Source organism: Pseudophryne corroboree, chromosome 1 (assembly GCF_028390025.1).
Source record: "Pseudophryne corroboree isolate aPseCor3 chromosome 1, aPseCor3.hap2, whole genome shotgun sequence".
In the NCBI taxonomy this organism is placed as follows: domain Eukaryota; kingdom Metazoa; phylum Chordata; class Amphibia; order Anura; family Myobatrachidae; genus Pseudophryne; species Pseudophryne corroboree.
The window spans coordinates 888,143,214-888,161,465 of NC_086444.1; the positions used below are offsets into that span (position 1 = coordinate 888,143,214).

At 48.0% G+C, this 18,252-nt stretch overlaps 1 protein-coding gene across 6 annotated transcripts in view; it reads right to left on the reverse strand.

Annotated features, from left to right (window-relative positions):
* Nucleotides 1-18,252, reverse strand: part of ZGRF1 (zinc finger GRF-type containing 1) — a 363,865-nt gene that overhangs the window by 271,909 nt on the left and 73,704 nt on the right. For all 6 annotated transcript variants that reach the window (XM_063920146.1, XM_063920145.1, XM_063920142.1 and 3 more), the window contains exons 2-3: nt 8,901-8,959; nt 8,742-8,822 (exon numbers count right to left, since the gene is read on the reverse strand). In XM_063920146.1, coding sequence (XP_063776216.1) covers nt 8,742-8,822; nt 8,901-8,921 — 102 coding nt within the window. In that variant the 5' untranslated portion in view covers nt 8,922-8,959. The remainder of the gene's footprint in view (nt 1-8,741; nt 8,823-8,900; nt 8,960-18,252) is intronic.

The following is an 18,252-nucleotide window of genomic DNA, read 5'->3' on the forward strand; positions in this document are numbered from 1 at the left end:
AAAACTTTATAATACACTGTCAGCAAGTGAGAATTTTGTATAATTTAGCTGCCTGCTTGTCAGTAAATTATTGTTATTGCATTATCCCATGGGAGTCCCAAAGTGAAATTTGGTACATGTTTAAATCAAATATGGGAGAACTCATTAAAAAAAAAAAAAAAAAAAACATTATCAAAAACAAAACAAAATATCTCTATTTTAAAAAATTGAGGTCCAAGGTTATGGTCAAAGGTTATTAAACTTTTTTTAGTACAACCTTACTAAAGTAAAATTGAAGTGAAAAGATCTAGTCATAAGCTTCAAAATGACACTAATTTCATCTCTCGGTCTTAATTAGAACTCAAGTTACAGGCTAACGAAAAGACCCCCACAGCAGTAAATTTGCATATTTTGGTCATTTTTAAATGGCTCCACCTTCAAAAATATCAACCTATGATGTTGAAATTTGGTGTAGATTAGTTTTTTCCCCCATCCTACTGGTAAACCAAATTTCATAAAAATCGGAGAGGGTCAGCAAAATTTTAATGCTTTTTTGAGTTGATTTGATATGGAATGACCCAGCAGCTATATGTCACACTTAGTCACAAACAAAATGCAGGAGTAATGTACACAACAATAATACTGCACTGGACAGGTAATTTACATATAATAGCAGATATGTATATGCAGAGAGATGAAACAATGCACAGCAGTACTAGATGTATATCACAGAATAACTGTACCACCTATTGTCAGCAACACACTTTTCTCTTACGTCCTAGAGGATGCTGGGGACTCCGTAAGGACCATGGGGTATAGACGGGCTCCGCAGGAGATAGGGCACCTAAAAAGAACTTTGACTATGGGTGTGCACTGGCTCCTCCCTCTATGCCCCTCCTCCAGACCTCAGTTAGATCTTGTGCCCAGAGGAGAATGGGTGCACTGCAGAGAGCTCTCCAAAGTTTTCTGTGGAAAAATAATTTTGTTAGGTTTTTTATTTTCAGGGAGTCCTGTTGGCAACAGGCTCCCTGCATCGTGGGACAGAGGAGAGAGAAGCAGAGCTGGCTTGTAAAGTTGGGCACTGCTTCTAGGCTACTGGACACCATTAGCTCCAGAGGGAGTCGGAACACAGGTCTCACCTGGGGTTCGTCCCGGAGCCGCGCCGCCACTGTCCTCCTCACAGATGCCGAAGATAGAAGCCGGGTGAGTATTGAGGAAAAGACTTCAGGCGGCAGAAGACATCAGATCTTCATGAGGTAAGCCATTGCTCCCAGTCACACACACAAAGCAGGCACTGAAGGGTGCAGGGCGCAGGGGGGGGGGGGGGGAGCCCTGGGCAGCAATAAACCTCGTTTTTGGCCATAAATAAGGTGGATTAGGCTGGGGGACAGTAAATCCGCGGACCCCCGCCATTTTATTAATATATGATGAAGGGACCGAAGTCCGCCGTCGGGTGGGCGGGGCTTGATCCTCAGCACTAACCAGCGCCATTTTCTCCACAGAGGCTGCATGAGAAAACGCTGGCTCCCTGTTCTCTCCCCTGCTGAGCTTCACAGGTTGGAAAAAGGAGGAGGGGGGCACTTTGGCGACGCAGTGAGTGGAGATTACGATTATAAACATATAAAAGCGCTATCTGGTTGTATATTCCAGTGTTTTTAAGCACTGGGTGTGTGCTGGCATACTCTATCTCTCTGTCTCTCCTAAGGACCTGGTTGGGGTTTTGTCCCCTTATAGGTAAATCCCTGTGTGTGTGGGGTGTCGGTACGTGTGTGTCGACATGTCTGAGGTGGAAGGCTTCTCCAAGGAGGAGGTGGAGCAAATGAGTGGTGTGTCCCCGTCGGTTGTGCCGACTCCTGATTGGATGGACATGTGGCATACGTTGCATGCAAGTGTGGCATCTTTACATAAAAGGCTTGATAAATCTGGTTTAGGGGGGACATCAGGCGGTCAATCCTCAGATTGGACCGACTCACAGTGCCTGTCGGGGTCTCAAAAGCGTCCCTTAACACTAGACACTACTACCGACACGAATTCTGATTCCAGTGTCGACTATGACAAAGTAAAATTGCACCCTATGGTGACTAAAACTATTCAGTGTATGATTGTGGCAATAAGGGATGTGTTGCATATTGTGGATGAACCCTCAGTCCCCGACACAAGGGTACACATGTTTAAGAAAAAGAAACAATTAATTTTCCCACATCTCATGAATTAAATGAGTTCTTTGGAAAAGCTTGGGAGACTCCGGATAAGAGACCGCAGATCCCCAAAAGAATTTTTATGGCATACCCTTTCCCTAAGCAGGACAGGGAGATTTGGGAATTACCCCCCACTGTGGACAAGGCTCTGACGCGCTTATCCAAGAAAGTGGCGCTACCGTCTCCTGACACAGCGGCCCTTAAGGACCCAGCAGATCGCAGGCAAGAAACTACCTTAAAGGGTATTTATTCTCATACGGGTGCTGTGCTAAGACCGACGATTGCGTCGGCATGGGTGTGTGGCGCAATTGCAGCTTTAACAGATGAGCTCACAGATCAATTTGATACTATGGATAAGGATACTATATTCCTAACTCTAGCCCATATAAAAGACGCAGCCTTATTTATGAGGGATGCTCAAAGGGACATTGGATTGCTAGCTTCTAGGGCCAATGCCATGGCTATCTCAGCGAGAAGATCCTTATGGACTCGCCAATGGACGGGTGATGCGGATTCCAAGAAACATATGGAAGTACTACCCTATAAGGGGGATGTATTGTTTGGGGATGGGCTGACGGACCTGGTCTCCACAGCTACGGCAGGTAAATCAAATTTTTTACCATATATTCCCCAACAGCAAAAGAAAGTAACACTCTATCAGATGCAGTCCTTTCGGTCGCACAAGTCCAAAAGAGGTCGGGGATCCTCTTTCCTCGCCAGAGGTAAGGGAGCACCTGCTGCGGTAGGTGCCCAGGAACAAAAGTCCTCCCCGGCTGTTCCAAAACCCACAGCATGACGCTGGGGCTCCCCTGAGGGAGTCCGCACCGGTGGGGGCACGTCTTCGACTTTTCAGTCAGGCCTGGGTCAGTTCGGACCTGAATCCCTGGGTGTTGGAAATAGTTTCCCAGGGTTACAAACTGGAATTCGAGGAGGTGCCCCCGCGCCGATTTTTCAAATCGGCCCTACCAGCTTCCACATCGGAAAGGGATGTAGTGTTAGCTGCAATTCAAACGCTGTGTATACAGCAAGTGATAATCAAGGTTCCCCTGCACCAGCAGGGTAGAGGTTGCTACTCAACCCTATTTGTGGTCCCGAAACCGGACGGTTCGGTCAGACCGATTTTGAATCTGAAATCCCTAAACCTGTACATAAAAAGATTCAAATTAAAAATGGAATCACTCAGAGCGATAATAGCCAACATGGAGGAGGGGGAGTTTATGGTGTCTCTGGACATAAAGGATGCGTACCTTCATGTCCCCATATATGCCCCCCATCAGGAATACCTGAGATTCGCTGTACAGGATTGTCATTACCAATTTCAGACTTTCCACGGCCCCGAGGATTTTCACCAAAATAATGGCGAAAATGATGGTGGTCCTGCGCAAGCATGGAGTCACAATTATCCCATACTTGGACGATCTCCTGATAAAAGCGAGATCAAGGGAGAAATTGCTGAGCAGTGTGGCGCTCTCTCTGAGAGTGCTCCAGCAACACGGTTGGATTCTAAATCTACCAAAGTCGCAGTTGATTCCGACAACTCGACTACCGTTCCTAGGTATGATACTGGATACGGAACAAATGAAGGTCTTTCTCCCAATAGAGAAGGCCCAAGGCATCCAGAACATGGTCAGAGAACTGCTAAAACCGAAAAGGGTGTCTGTTCACCAATGCACTCGAGTTCTGGGAAAAATGGTGGCGGCCTACGAGGCCATTCCCTTCGGAAGGTTCCATGCACGGACTTTTCAATGGGACCTTCTGGACAAGTGGTCAGGGTCCCATCTGCACTTACATCGGAAAATAACTCTGTCCCCAGGAACCAGAGTGTCCCTCCTGTGGTGGTTGCAAAGTGCTCACCTACTGGAGGGTCGCAGGTTCGGCATTCAGGACTGGATCCTGGTAACCACGGACGCGAGCCTCTGAGGATGGGGAGCGGTCACACAGGGAAAGACTTTTCAGGTCTGTCTACACATCAATGTGTTGGAACTCAGGGCCATTTACAACGGCCTTCGACAAGCGGAGAGTTTTCTTCAAAACCTACCGGTTCTGATTCAATCAGACAATATCACAGCAGTGGCTCATGTGAACCGCCAAGGCCGGACAAGAAGCAGAGTCGCGATGGCGGAAGCCACAAGGATTCTTCGCTGGGCGGAAAATCATGTAAGCGCTCTGTCGGCTGTCTTTATTCCGGGAGTAGACAACTGGGAAGCAGACTTCCTCAGCAGACACGATCTCCATCCAGGAGAGTGGGGACTTCATCAAGAAGTCTTTGCAGACGTAATACGTCTTTGGGGAACTCCTCAAATAGACATGATGGCGTCACGCCTCAACAAAAAACTTCGGAGGTATTGCGCAAGGTCTCGGGACCCTCAGGCAGTAGCAGTAGACGCACTGGTAACACCGTGGGTGTTCGAATCGGTCTACATGTTCCCTCCTCTTCCTCTCATCACGAAAGTGTTGAGGATCATGAGACGAAGAAGAGTACAGACGATAATCGTTGTCCCAGACTGGCCTCGAAGGGCCTGGTACTCGGATCTACAAGAGATGCTCACAGGAGACCCCTGGCCTCTTCCTCTGAGGGAAGACCTGTTGCAGCAGGGGGCCATGTGCATCTCAAGACTTACCGCGGTTACGTTTGACGGCATGGCGGTTGAACGCAGAATCCTAGCAAAAAAGGGGATTCCGGAAGAGGTCATCCCTACTTTAATAAAGGCTAGGAAGGAGGTGACGATAAAACATTATCACCGTATCTGGCGAAAGTATGTGTCTTGGTGTGAGACCAAGAATGTACCTACGGAAGATTTTCATCTGAGTCGTTTACTCCACTTCCTACAGACAGGAGTGGATATGGGCCTGAAATTAGGCTCGGAAAAGGTACAGATTTCGGCCCTCTCGATTTTCTTTCAGAAGGAATTGGCTTCTCTTCCAGAAGTCCAGACGTTTGTAAAGGGAGTGCTGCACATCCAGCCCCCTTTTGTGCCTCCAGTGGCACCATGGGACCTGAACGTGGTGTTGCAGTTCTTGAAATCACACTGGTTTGAACCGCTTAACAAGGTTGAGTTGAAATTTCTTACTTGGAAGGTGGTCATGTTGTTGGCCTTAGCATCAGCAAGGCGAGTGTCAGAATTGGCGGCTCTCTCACACAAGAGCCCCTACTTGATTTTTCATGTGGATCGAGCTGAATTGAGGACACGTCCGCAATTTTTGCCTAAAGTGGTTTCTTCGTTCCATATGAATCAACCTATTGTGGTGCCTGTGGCTACCGGTGACCTGGAGGATTCCAGATCCCTAGACGTAGTCAGGGCCTTAAAGATTTATGTAGCCAGGACGGCTAGAATTAGGAAAACAGAGGCTCTGTTTGTCCTGTATGCGGCCAATAAGATTGGCGCTCCTGCTTCAAAGCAGACTATTACTCGCTGGATCTGTAATACGATTCAGCAGGCTCACTCTACGGCTGGATTGCCGGTACCAAATTCGGTTAAGGCCCATTCCACTAGGAAGGTGGGCTCTTCTTGGGCGGCTGCCCGAGGCGTCTCGGCCTTACAACTTTGCCGAGCGGCGACTTGGTCGGGGTCAAACACTTTTGCTAAATTCTACAAGTTTGATACCCTGGCGATGAGGACCTAGCGTTTGCTCAGTCGGTGCTGCAGAGTCATACGCACTCTCCCGCCCGATTGGATGCTTTGGTATAAACCCCATGGTCCTTACGGAGTCCCCAGCATCTTCTAGGACGTAAGAGAAAATAAGATTTTAAACCTACCGGTAAATCTATTTCTCCTAGTCCGTAGAGGATGCTGGGCGCCCGTCCCAGTGCGGAAACTCTGCAAGACTTGTATATAGTTGTTGCTTCCATAAGGGTTATGTTACAGTTGACTTCGGTCTAGGACCGTTACTGTCGTTTTTGTTCATACTGTTAACTGGTTATGCAGGTTACATGGTATGATTGGTGTGGGCTGGTATGAATCTTGCCCTTGGATTGCTAAATCCTGCCTTGTATTGTCCATCTCCTCTGGGCACAGTTCTCTAACTGAGGTCTGGAGGAGGGGCATAGAGGGAGGAGCCAGTGCACACCCATAGTCAAAGTTCTTTTTAGGTGCCCTATCTCCTGCGGAGCCTGTCTATACCCCATGGTCCTTACGGAGTCCCCAGCATCCTCTACGAACTAGGAGAAATAGATTTACCGGTAGGTTTAAAATCTTATTATTTCTTAACTAAGACAGTCAAATGACAGGTAGAATACTCAAGTGTCCTGTAGAAGCACGGCGCTGGAACAGGCGGCTATATAGAGGAGACAGCAACCAGCAATTCCATAGAGAGCAGCCCTTCAGCTAAAAATGGCGCCAGGTCTCAGCAGGGAGTGAGGGGAAAGTGAAAGCAGCTCCAGGGCGGGAACATCTGCAGGAGATGGCGCCCGGAGCTGGGTGGAGGGGCTACAGGCAGCGCTCTATCCCCACAATGCTGGACTTCACCGCCGGTACTGTAAGGAGCCTAAAATAAATGCCTGTGCTCCCAAATCGCCCTAGTGGATATAGTGGGGTCCCTGAGCAGTACAGTGTCCTCGCCAGCAGTGCGGTCCGTCTCCCATGTCCAGCAGCCACGCGATCCAGGAGATGAGCAGCGGCGGTGTGCCAAATTACCGTGCGTCTTCGCAGTTAGTACCCGGGAACCAGGCCGTGGGAGTATACAGCGCCCGCAAAGGGGAGGTGATGGGGCTGCGGCACAGCGTGTCTGCCAGACATAGAAGTGCTGTGGCTCAGCATAATAGTAAAAGCTTTTCTTCATTTTCTTCAAATTTCTCCCACCTGCAGGCACAAACTTTAAAACTGAGCTCCTGTGCACGGAGGAGGGGTTATATAGAGGAGGCGGTGCGGTGCATCCTGGTAACAGTGAAAGTTTTTAGCCTTTTGGTGCCTCGGATCAAGATCCAACTCTACACCCCGATGTTATTTCCTGTGGAATACCAGTGTACCCCGCTGCAGAAGTGAAGCGCACAACCCTGTTCACCACCACCATATAACTAAACCTTAGGTTGACAGGTAGCCACAAAAAAGAAAAAATCAAGAAAGTTTGGGAACCTCTGACATACCAGATTTCCACCTACGAGCACGGGTCGCAGCTGGGAGCCTGACACGGGAGCTGCCCGGCTGCGACCCATGCTCAGCCCCTTTTCCATCAGCAGTCACCAACACGGCATACTGCCGGGTTGGTGACGCTGCTAGTGACGCGGCAGGGGCGGCGCTGGGAGATCACATGATCTCCCAGCGCCGCCCTTCCATACAGTGTAAACGGGACCCGTGTCGCATCGACACGGCTCCCGTTTACACTACAACCCTACCCGGATCATTCCCGTGTCCTATCCAGGTAGATAGCCGGGCAGGATTCACGGGTCACTTGATCCGGGTTTTTGCGGGGGGACCCTTTTCCACTTGCAAAAAACACGGGTAAATGCGATCCCCGGGCCTTTATCCCGAGTTTTTTGAGCTAGTGGAAAAGGGGTATTAATGTGTATTCTGTAACAGTTATGTTAGAATGTAGCAATAAACCAATGCCACTTTTTTCTTATACTAATAATTAAAATGGTGTAAACATCTTACAATATGAAGAACAATTCTAAAGACAAGTGATTTATCATCTTCTCTATTTTAGAGAAAACCACCCAGAACACAAGGAGAGAACGATATGGAGATGGGAAGTGGGTATTTTAATAGCTTGATGTGCATTTAATATTAAAACTGGTTTCACACCAACTATTTTTTGTTGTCAGTTCAATGCAATTAGCAATACCATAATAAAAAAGAAACTAGCCAATCATCAACTTATAGTAATTGGTTATGCTGAAGTTATAAGGCTAAGTGTCGGACTGGGGCATGTCGGCACCGGGGAGATGCAGTGGTAGGGGAGCATGTTAGGAGTGTGGCCAGTCTGCAGAGGGGGTGTGGCCTGCAACCTCATTGGTTTGACTAACCATTAGAGAGTGCAACATCTGGGCAGCTTCATAAATATATACAGTAAATTCAGCTGCTGCATGCATGATAATGTACCAGCTCAATAACAGATTAATAACAGCAATACACTGTAGAAATACACCATAGTCCAGTATAAGGTAACATATGTATAATGTATCATTCAAGTGCACAGTCTGGAACCTGATCCTTAGAGCAGAAGGTGGGCCCCCAGGCAGTAGTGCCCACCAGTGGTTTCTCCTGTACCCCTGTGGGCCGGTCCAAGCTTGACACTGTCCCACGGGCAGACTCAGAGTCACGGCCACCAGTAGTATCTAACAAGCCTTGTTAACAGACATAACTTCCCACTACTCCAGTTCCAAGGAAGAACTTGCTTTTCTAAAGTTGCAGAAAACTATTGGCTAAGAGGGTGAGTGAGCTGATTAGAGCAGAGATGTACTGGGGTTGGAAGATGTAGAATGAAAGCATAGGGTGATGCTGTGTCAGAAATAAGATGCCAAATTATGTGATCACTTCCCTATACACAATACAGTACAATAATTAAATTACTAAGAATATTCCAATATACACGGGAAGCAAATACACACTGAACAAAACTACTCACCTGATTTCCTTCTCCCAGTAGCTTCAAAATTCCATCTTGCCAAACTTTAGATTTCTTAGTCTTCTGATGAGTATACAAAACCTTAACAGAGATGAAAAATTTTAACTCTAGAAACGTATTACCCTATGTTGGCCAAGCAAAATAAAACGTTGTACTTACTGTAAATACCTGACCAGCCATGGCTTCACACGAGTAACCATTTATTCAAGCTGGAGAACCTGCAAAAAAACAAACAAAAAAACCCAGAAAGATTCAATTTATACAGGGCGAGTCAAAAAAGCCTTCCAAATTTTAAAGGTCAACAAAAAAGACATCCAATGCTATTCAAAATTTTAGCACATACAGTAATCTAAAAGTGCATGGAATAGTTAATTTTCAGTTGATTTGAATAGGAGGACATCCAGATGGTGGCCTTCATTTGCGATATATATTTATAGTCAATTTTTGAAAGCGATCTTTGTCACTTGTGAGTAGAACAGTGTTTCCAGGAACATTTTGAAGAACATGCTCACAACATGCCATTCGGTTCTCCCAGTCGCATTCATTAAGTTCCTGAACAACCATAATTTTGTACGGATGGAATCGAATGGGATGTTGTAAGGATATCTTCCAAAATGTTCCAGCAAACACTGTTCTGTTCACAAGTGAAGTATCTCTCAGAAATCTGTATATATATTATCTGACCCTATCAAGACTGCTTTAAGATTTAAGTTGTTTCATCTACCTTAAACAAAACAAAAAACACAAAAAAAAATAAGATTTTACTTACCGATAAATCTATTTCTCGTAGTCCGTAGTGGATGCTGGGGACTCCGTCAGGACCATGGGGATTAGCGGCTCCGCAGGAGACAGGGCACAAAAATAAAGCTTTAGGATCAGGTGGTGTGCACTGGCTCCTCCCCCTATGACCCTCCTCCAAGCCTCAGTTAGGATACTGTGCCCGGACGAGCGTACACAATAAGGAAGGATTTTGAATCCCGGGTAAGACTCATACCAGCCACACCAATCACACCGTACAACTTGTGATCTGAACCCAGTTAACAGTATGACAAACGTAGGAGCCTCTGAACAGACGGCTCACAACAATAACAACCCGATTTTTTTGTAACAATAACTATGTACAAGTATTGCAGACAATCCGCACTTGGGATGGGCGCCCAGCATCCACTACGGACTACGAGAAATAGATTTATCGGTAAGTAAAATCTTATTTTCTCTGACGTCCTAGTGGATGCTGGGGACTCCGTCAGGACCATGGGGATTATACCAAAGCTCCCAAACGGGCGGGAGAGTGCGGATGACTCTGCAGCACCGAATGAGAGAACTCCAGGTCCTCTTTAGCCAGGGTATCAAATTTGTAGAATTTTACTAACGTGTTCTCCCCCGACCACGTAGCTGCTCGGCAGAGTTGTAATGCCGAGACCCCTCGGGCAGCCACCCAGGATGAGCCCACCTTCCTTGTGGAATGGGCCTTGACAGATTTAGGCTGTGGCAGGCCTGCCACAGAATGTGCAAGTTGAATTGTGCTACAAATCCAACGAGCAATCGTCTGCTTAGAAGCAGGAGCACCCAGCTTGTTGGGTGCATACAGTATAAACAGCGAGTCAGATTTTTTGACTCCAGCCGTCCTTGAAATATATATATTTTCAATGCCCTGACAACGTCCAGCAACTTGGAATCCTCCAAATCGCTAGTAGCCGCAGGCACCACAATAGGCTGGTTCAGGTGAAACGCTGACACCACCTTAGGCAGAAACTGAGGACGCTTCCGCAGTTCTGCCCTGTCCGAATGGAAAATCAGATATGGGCTTTTATACGATAAAGCCGCCAATTCTGACACTCTCCTGGCTGAAGCCAGGGCCAGTAGCATGGTTACTTTCCATGTAAGATATTTCAAATCCACCGATTTGAGTGGCTCAAACCAATGGGATTTGAGAAAATCCAAAACTACATTAAGGTCCCACGGAGCCACTGGGGGCACAACCGGGGCTGTATATGTAGTACTCCTTTTACAAAAGTCTGGACTTCAGGAACTGAAGCCAATTCTTTCTGGAAGAAAATCGACAGGGCCGAAATTTGAACCTTAATGGACCCCAATTTGAGGCCCATAGACAATCCTGTTTGCAGGAAATGTAGGAATCGACCCAATTGAAATTCCTCCGTGGGGGCCTTCCTGGCCTCACACCACGCAACATATTTTCTCCAAATGCGGTGATAATGTTGTGCAGTCACCTCCTTCCTGGCTTTTACCAGTGTAGGAATGACCTCTTCCGGAATGCCTTTTTCCCTTAGAATTCGGCGTTCAACCGCCATGTCGTCAAACGCAGCCGCGGTAAGTCTTGGAATAGACACGGTCCCTGCTGAAGCAGGTCCCGTCTTAGAGGTAGAGGCCACGGATCTTCCGTGAGCATCTCCTGAAGTTCCGGGTACCAAGTTCTTCTTGGCCAATCCGGAGCCACGAGTATCGTTCTTACTCCCCTTTGCCGTATAATTCTCAGTACTTTTGGTATGAGAGGCAGAGGAGGAAACACATACACTGACTGGAACACCCACGGTGTTACCAGAGCGTCCACAGCTATTGCCTGAGGGTCTCTTGACCTGGCGCAATACCTGTCCAGTTTTTTGTTGAGGCGAGACGCCATCATATCCACCTTTGGTTTTTCCCAACGGTTCACAATCATGTGGAAGACTTCTGGATGAAGTCCCCACTCTCCCGGGTGTAGATCGTGTCTGCTGAGGAAGTCTGCTTCCCAGTTGTCCACTCCCGGAATGAACACTGCTGACAGTGCTATCACATGATCTTCCGCCCAGCGAAGAATCCTTGCAGCTTCTGCCATTGCTCTCCTGCTTCTTGTGCCGCCCTGTCTGTTTACGTGGGCGACTGCCGTGATTGTTGTCCGACTGGATCAACACCGGCTGACCCTGAAGCAGGGGTTTTGCCAGGCTTAGAGCATTGTAAATCGCTCTTAGCTCCAGTATATTTATGTGAAGAGACATCTCCAGGCTTGACCATACTCCCTGGAAGTTTCTTCCCTGTGTGACCGCTCCCCAGCCTCTCAGACTGGCATCCGTGGTCACCAGGACCCAGTCCTGTATGCCGAATCTGCGGCCCTCTAACAGATGAGCACTCTGCAACCACCACAGAAGAGACACCCTTGTCCGTGGCGATAAGGTTATCCGCTGATGCATCTGCAGATGCGATCCGGACCATTTGTCCAGCAGATCCCACTGAAAAGTTCTTGCGTGAAATCTGCCGAATGGAATCGCTTCGTAAGAAGCCACCATTTTTCCCAGGACCCTTGTGCAATGATGCACTGACACTTTTCCTGGTTTTAGGAGGTTCCTGGCTAGCTCGGATAACTCCCTGGCTTTCTTCTCCGGGAGAAACACCTTTTTCTGGACTGTGTCCAGAATCATCCCTAGGAACAGCAGACGTGTCGTCGGAAACAGCTGCGGTTTTGGAATATTTAGAATCCACCCGTGCTGTCGTAGAACTACTTGAGATAGTGCTACTCCGACCTCCAACTGTTCTCTGGACCTTGCCCCTATCAGGAGATCGTCCATTTTCTTTGAAGAAGAATCATCATTTCGGCCATTACCTTGGTAAGGACCCGGGGTGCCGTGGACAATCCAACCGGCAGCGTCTGAAACTGATAGTGACAGTTCTGTACCACGAACCTGAGGTACCCTTGGTGAGAAGGGCAAATTGGGACATGGAGGTAAGCATCTGTCCCGGGACACCATATAGTCCCCTTTTTCCTGGTTCGCTATCACTGCTCTGAGTGACTCCATCTTGATTTGAACCTTTTTATGTAAGTGTTCAAATATTTCAGATTTAGAATAGGTCTCACCGAGCTGTCTGGCTTCAGTACCACAATATAGTGTGGAATAATACCCCTTTCCTTGTTGTAGGAGGGGTACTTTGATTATCACCTGCTGGGAATACAGCTTGTGAAATGTTTCCACTACTGCCTCCCTGTCGGAGGGAGACGTTGGTAAAGCAGACTTCAGGAACCTGCGAGGGGGAGACGTCTCGAACTTCCAATCTGTACCCCTGGGATACTACTTGTAGGATCCAGGGGTCCACTTGCGAGTGAGCCCACTGCGTGCTGAAACTCTTGAGACGACCCCCCACCGCACCTGAGTCCGCTTGTACGGCCCCAGCGTCATGCTGAGGACTTGGCAGAAGCAGTGGAGGGCTTCTGTTCCTGGGAATGGGCTGCCTGCTGCAGTCTTCTTCCCTTTCCTCTATCCCATGGCAGATATGACTGGCCTTTTGACCGCTTGCCCTTATGGGGACGAAAGGACTGAGGTTGAAAAGACGTTGTCTTTTTCTCCTTTATACGGCAATACTTCCATGTGCCGTTTGGAATCTGCATCACCTGACCACTGTCGTGTCCATAAACTTACTTCTGGCAGATATGGACATCGCACTTACTCTTGATGCCAGAGTGCAAATATCCCTCTGTGCATCTCGTATATATAGAAATGCATCCTTTAAATGCTCTATAGTCAGTAAAATACTGTCCCTGTCAAGGGTATCAATATTTTCAGTCAGGGAATCCGACCAAGCCACCCCAGCGCTGCACATCCAGGCTGAGGCGATCGCTGGTCGCAGTATAACACCAGTATGTGTGTATATACTTTTTAGGATATTTTCCAGCCTCCTATCAGCTGGCTCCTTGAGGGCGGCCCTATCTGGAGACGGTACCGCCACTTTTTTGATAAGCGTGTGAGCGCCTTATCCACCCTAAGGGGTGTTTCCCAACGCGCCCTAACTTCTGGCGGGAAAGGGTATACCGCCAATAATTTTCTATCGGGGGAAACCCACGCATCATCACACACTTCATTTAATTTATCTGATTCAGGAAAAACTACAGGTAGTTTTTTCACACTCCACAAAATACCCTTTTTTGTGGTACTTGTAGTATCAGAAATATGTAACACCTCCTTCATTGCCCTTAACAAGTAACGTGTGGCCCTAAAAGAAAAAATAAGATTTTACTTACCGATAAATCTATTTCTCGTAGTCCGTAGTGGATGCTGGGGACTCCGTCAGGACCATGGGGATTAGCGGCTCCGCAGGAGACAGGGCACAAAACTAAAGCTTTAGGATCAGGAGGTGTGTACTGGCTCCTCCCCCTATGACCCTCCTCCAAGCCTCAGTTAGGATACTGTGCCCGGATGAGCGTACACAATAAGGAAGGATATTGAATCCCGGGTAAGACTCATACCAGCCACACCAATCACACCGTATAACTTGTGATCTGAACCCAGTTAACAGTATGACAAACGTAGGAGCCTCTGAACAGACGGCTCACAACAATAACAACCCGATTTTTTTGTAACAACAACTATGTACAAGTATTGCAGACAATCCGCACTTGGGATGGGCGCCCAGCATCCACTACGGACTACGAGAAATAGATTTATCGGTAAGTAAAATCTTATTTTCTCTGACGTCCTAAGTGGATGCTGGGGACTCCGTCAGGACCATGGGGATTATACCAAAGCTCCCAAACGGGCGGGAGAGTGCGGATGACTCTGCAGCACCGAGTGAGAGAACTCCAGGTCCTCCTCAGCCAGGGTATCAAATTTGTAGAATTTTACAAACGTATTTGCTCCTGACCAAGTAGCAGCTCGGCAAAGTTGTAAAGCCGAGACCCCTCGGGCAGTCGCCCAAGATGAGCCCACCTTCCTTGTGGAATGGGCATTTATATATTTTGGCTGTGGCAGTCCTGCCACAGAATGTGCAAGCTGAATTGTACTACACATTCAACTAGCAATCGTCTGCTTAGAAGCAAGAGCACCCAGTTTTTTGGGTGCATACAGGATAACAGCAAGTCAGTTTTCCTGACTCCAGCCGTCCTGGAAATCTATATTTTCAGGGCCCTGACAACATCTAGCAACTTGGAGTCCTCCAAGTCTCTAGTAGCCGCAGGTACCACAATAAGCTGGTTCAGATGAAATGCTGACACCAACTTAGGGAGAAACTGGGGACGAGTCCGCAGCTCTGCCCTGTCCGAATGGACAATCAGATATGGGCTTTTGTGAGACAAAGCCGCCAATTCTGACACTCGCCTGGCCGAGGCCAGGGCCAACATCATGGTCACTTTCCATGTGAGATATTTCAAATCCACAGATTTGAGCGGTTTAAACCAACGTGATTTGAGGAATCCCAGGACTACGTTGAGATCCCACAGTGCCACTGGAGGCACAAAAGGGGGTTGTATATGCAGTACTCCCTTGTCAAATTTCTGGACTTCAGGAACTGAAGCCAATTCTTTCTGGAAGAAAATCGACAGGGCCGAAATTTGAACCTTAATGGACCCCAATTTGAGGCCCATAGACACTCCTGTTTGCAGGAAATGCAGGAATCGACCGAGTTGAAATTTCTTCGTGGGGCCTTCCTGGCCTCACACCACGCAACATATTTTCGCCACATGTGGTGATAATGTTGTGCGGTCACCTCCTTCCTGGCTTTGACCAGGGTAGGAATGACCTCTTCCGGAATGCCTTTTTCCCTTAGGATCCGGCGTTCAACCGCCATGCCGTCAAACGCAGCCGCGGTAAGTCTTGGAACAGACATGGTACTTGCTGAAACAAGTCCCTTCTTATCGGCAGAGGCCCTGAGTCCTCTGTGAGCATCTCTTGAAGTTCCGGGTACCAAGTCCTTCTTGGCCCATCCGGAGCCACGAGTATAGTTCTTACTCCTCTACGTCTTATAATTCTCAGTACCTTTGGTATGAGAAGCAGAGGAGGGAACACATACACCGACTGGTACACCCCTGGTGTTACCAGAACGTCCACAGCTATTGCCTGAGGGTCTCTTGACCTGGCGCAATACCTGTCCAGTTTTTTGTTCAGGCGGGACGCCATCATGTCCACCTTTGGTCTTTCCCAACGGTGCACAATCATGTGGAAAAAACTTCTCGATGAAGTCCCCACTCTCCCGGGTGGAGGTCGTGCTGAGGAAGTCTGCTTCCCAGTTGTCCACTCCCGGAATGAAAACTGCTGACAGTGCTATCACATGATTTTCCGCCCAGCGAAGAATCCTTGCAGTTTCTGCCATTGTCCTCCTGCTTCTTGTGCCGCCCTGTCTGTTTACGTGGGCGACTGCCGTGATGTTGTCCCACTGGATCAATACCGGCTGACCTTGAAGCAGAGGTCTTGCTAAGCTTAGAGCATTGTAAATTGCTCTTAGCTCCAGTATATTTATGCGGAGAGAAGTCCCCAGACTTGATCACACTCCCTGGAAATTTTTTCCCTGTGTGACTGCTCCCCAGCCTTTCAAGCTGGAATCCGTGGTCACCAGGACCCAGTCCTGAATGCATAACTGTGGCCCTTTAGTAGATGAGCACTCTGCAGCCACCACAGAAGAGACACCCTTGTCCTTGGAGACAGGGTTATCCGCTGATGCATCTGAAGATGCGATCCGGACCATTTGTCCAGCAGATTCCACTGAAAAGTTCTTGCGTGAAATCTGCCGAATGGAATCGCTTCGTAAGAAGCCACCATTTTTCCCAGGACCCTTGTGCAATGATGCACTGACACTTTTCCTGGTTTTTGGAGGTTCCTGACTAGCTCGGATAACTCCCTGGCTTTCTCCTCCGGGAGAAACACCTTTTTCTGGACTGTGTCCAGAATCATCCCTAGGGACAGCAGACGTGTCGTCGGAGACAGCTGCGATTTTAGAATATTTAGAATCCACCCGTGCTGTCGTAGAACTACTTGAGATAGTGCTACTCAGACCTCCAACTGTTCTCTGGACCTTGCCCTTATCAGGAGATCGTCCAAGTAAGGGATAATTAAGACGCCTTTTCTTTGAAGAAGAATCATCATTTCGGCCATTACCTTGGTAAAGACCCGGGGTGCCGTGGACAATCCAAACGGCAGCGTCTGAAACTGATAGTGACAGTTTTGTACCACGAACCTGAGGTACCCTTTGTGAGAAGGGCAAATTTGGACATGGAGGTAAGCATCCTTGATGTCCAGGGACACCATATAGTCCCCTTCTTCCTGGTTCGCTATCACTGCTCTGAGTGACTCCATTTAGAATAGGTCTCACCGAGCCGTCTGGCTTCAGTACCACAATATAGTGTGGAATAATACCCCTTTACTTGTTGTAGGAGGGGTACTTTGATTATCACCTGCTGGGAATACAGCTTGTGAATTGTTTCCAATACTGCCTCCCTGTCGGAGGTAGACGTTGGTAAAGCAAACTTCAGGAACCTGCGAGGGGGAGACGTCTCGAATTTCCAATCTGTACCCCTGGGATACTACTTGTAGGATCCAGGGGTCCACTTGCGAGTGAGCCCACTGCGTGCTGAAACTCTTGAGACGACCCCCCACCGCACCTGTTTTTACGGCCCCAGCGTCATGCTGAGGACTTGGCAGAAGCGGTGGAAGGCTTCTGTTCCTGGGAATGGGCTGCCTGCTGCAGTCTTCTTCCCTTACCTCTATCCCTGGGCAGATATTATGGGGACGAAAGGACTGAGGCTGAAAAGACTATGTCTTTTTCTGCTGAGATGTGACTTGGGGTAAAAAAGGTGGATTTTCTAGCTGTTGCCACCAGGTCCGATGGACCGACCCCAAATAACTCCTCCCCTTTATACGGCAATACTTCCATGTGCCGTTTGGAATCTGCATCACCTGACCACTGTCGTGTCCATAAACATCGTCTGGCAGATATGGACATCGCACTTACTCTTGATGCCAGAGTTTCGCATATATAGAAATGCATCTTTTAAATGCTCTATAGTCAATAAAATACTGTCCCTGTCAAGGGTATCAATATTTCCAGTCAGGGAATCCGACCAAGCCACCCCAGCGCTGCCCATCCAGGCTGAGGCGATCGCTGGTCGCAGTATAACACCAGTATGTGTGTATATACTTTTAGGATATTTTCCAACCTCCTATCAGTTGGCTCCTTGAGGGCGTCCGTATCTGGAGACGGTAACGCCACTTGTTTTTATAAGCGTGTGTGCGCCTTATCCACCCTAAGGTGTGTTTCCCAACGCGCCATAACTTCTGGCGGGAAAGGGTATACCGCCAATAATTTTCTATCGGGGGAATCCCACGCATCATCACACACTTCATTTAATTTATCTGATTCAGGAAAAACCACCTGTAGTTTTTTCACACTCCACATAATACCCTTTTTTGTGGTACTTGTAGTATCAGAAATATGTAACATCTCCTTCATTGCCCTTAACAAGTAACGTGTGGCCCTAAAGGAAAATACGTTTGTTTCTTCACCGTCGACACTGGAGTCAGTGTCCGTGTCTGTGTCGACCGACTGAGGTAAAAAGGATGTTTTTAACGCCCCTGACGGTGTTTTAGACGCCTGGACAGGTACTAATTGGTTTGCCGGCCGTCTCATGTCGTCAACCGACCTTGCAGCGTGTTGACATTATCACGTAATTCCTTAAATAAGCCATCCATTCCGGTGTCGACTCCCTAGAGAGTGACATCACCATTACCGGCAATTGCTCCGCCTCCTCACCAACATC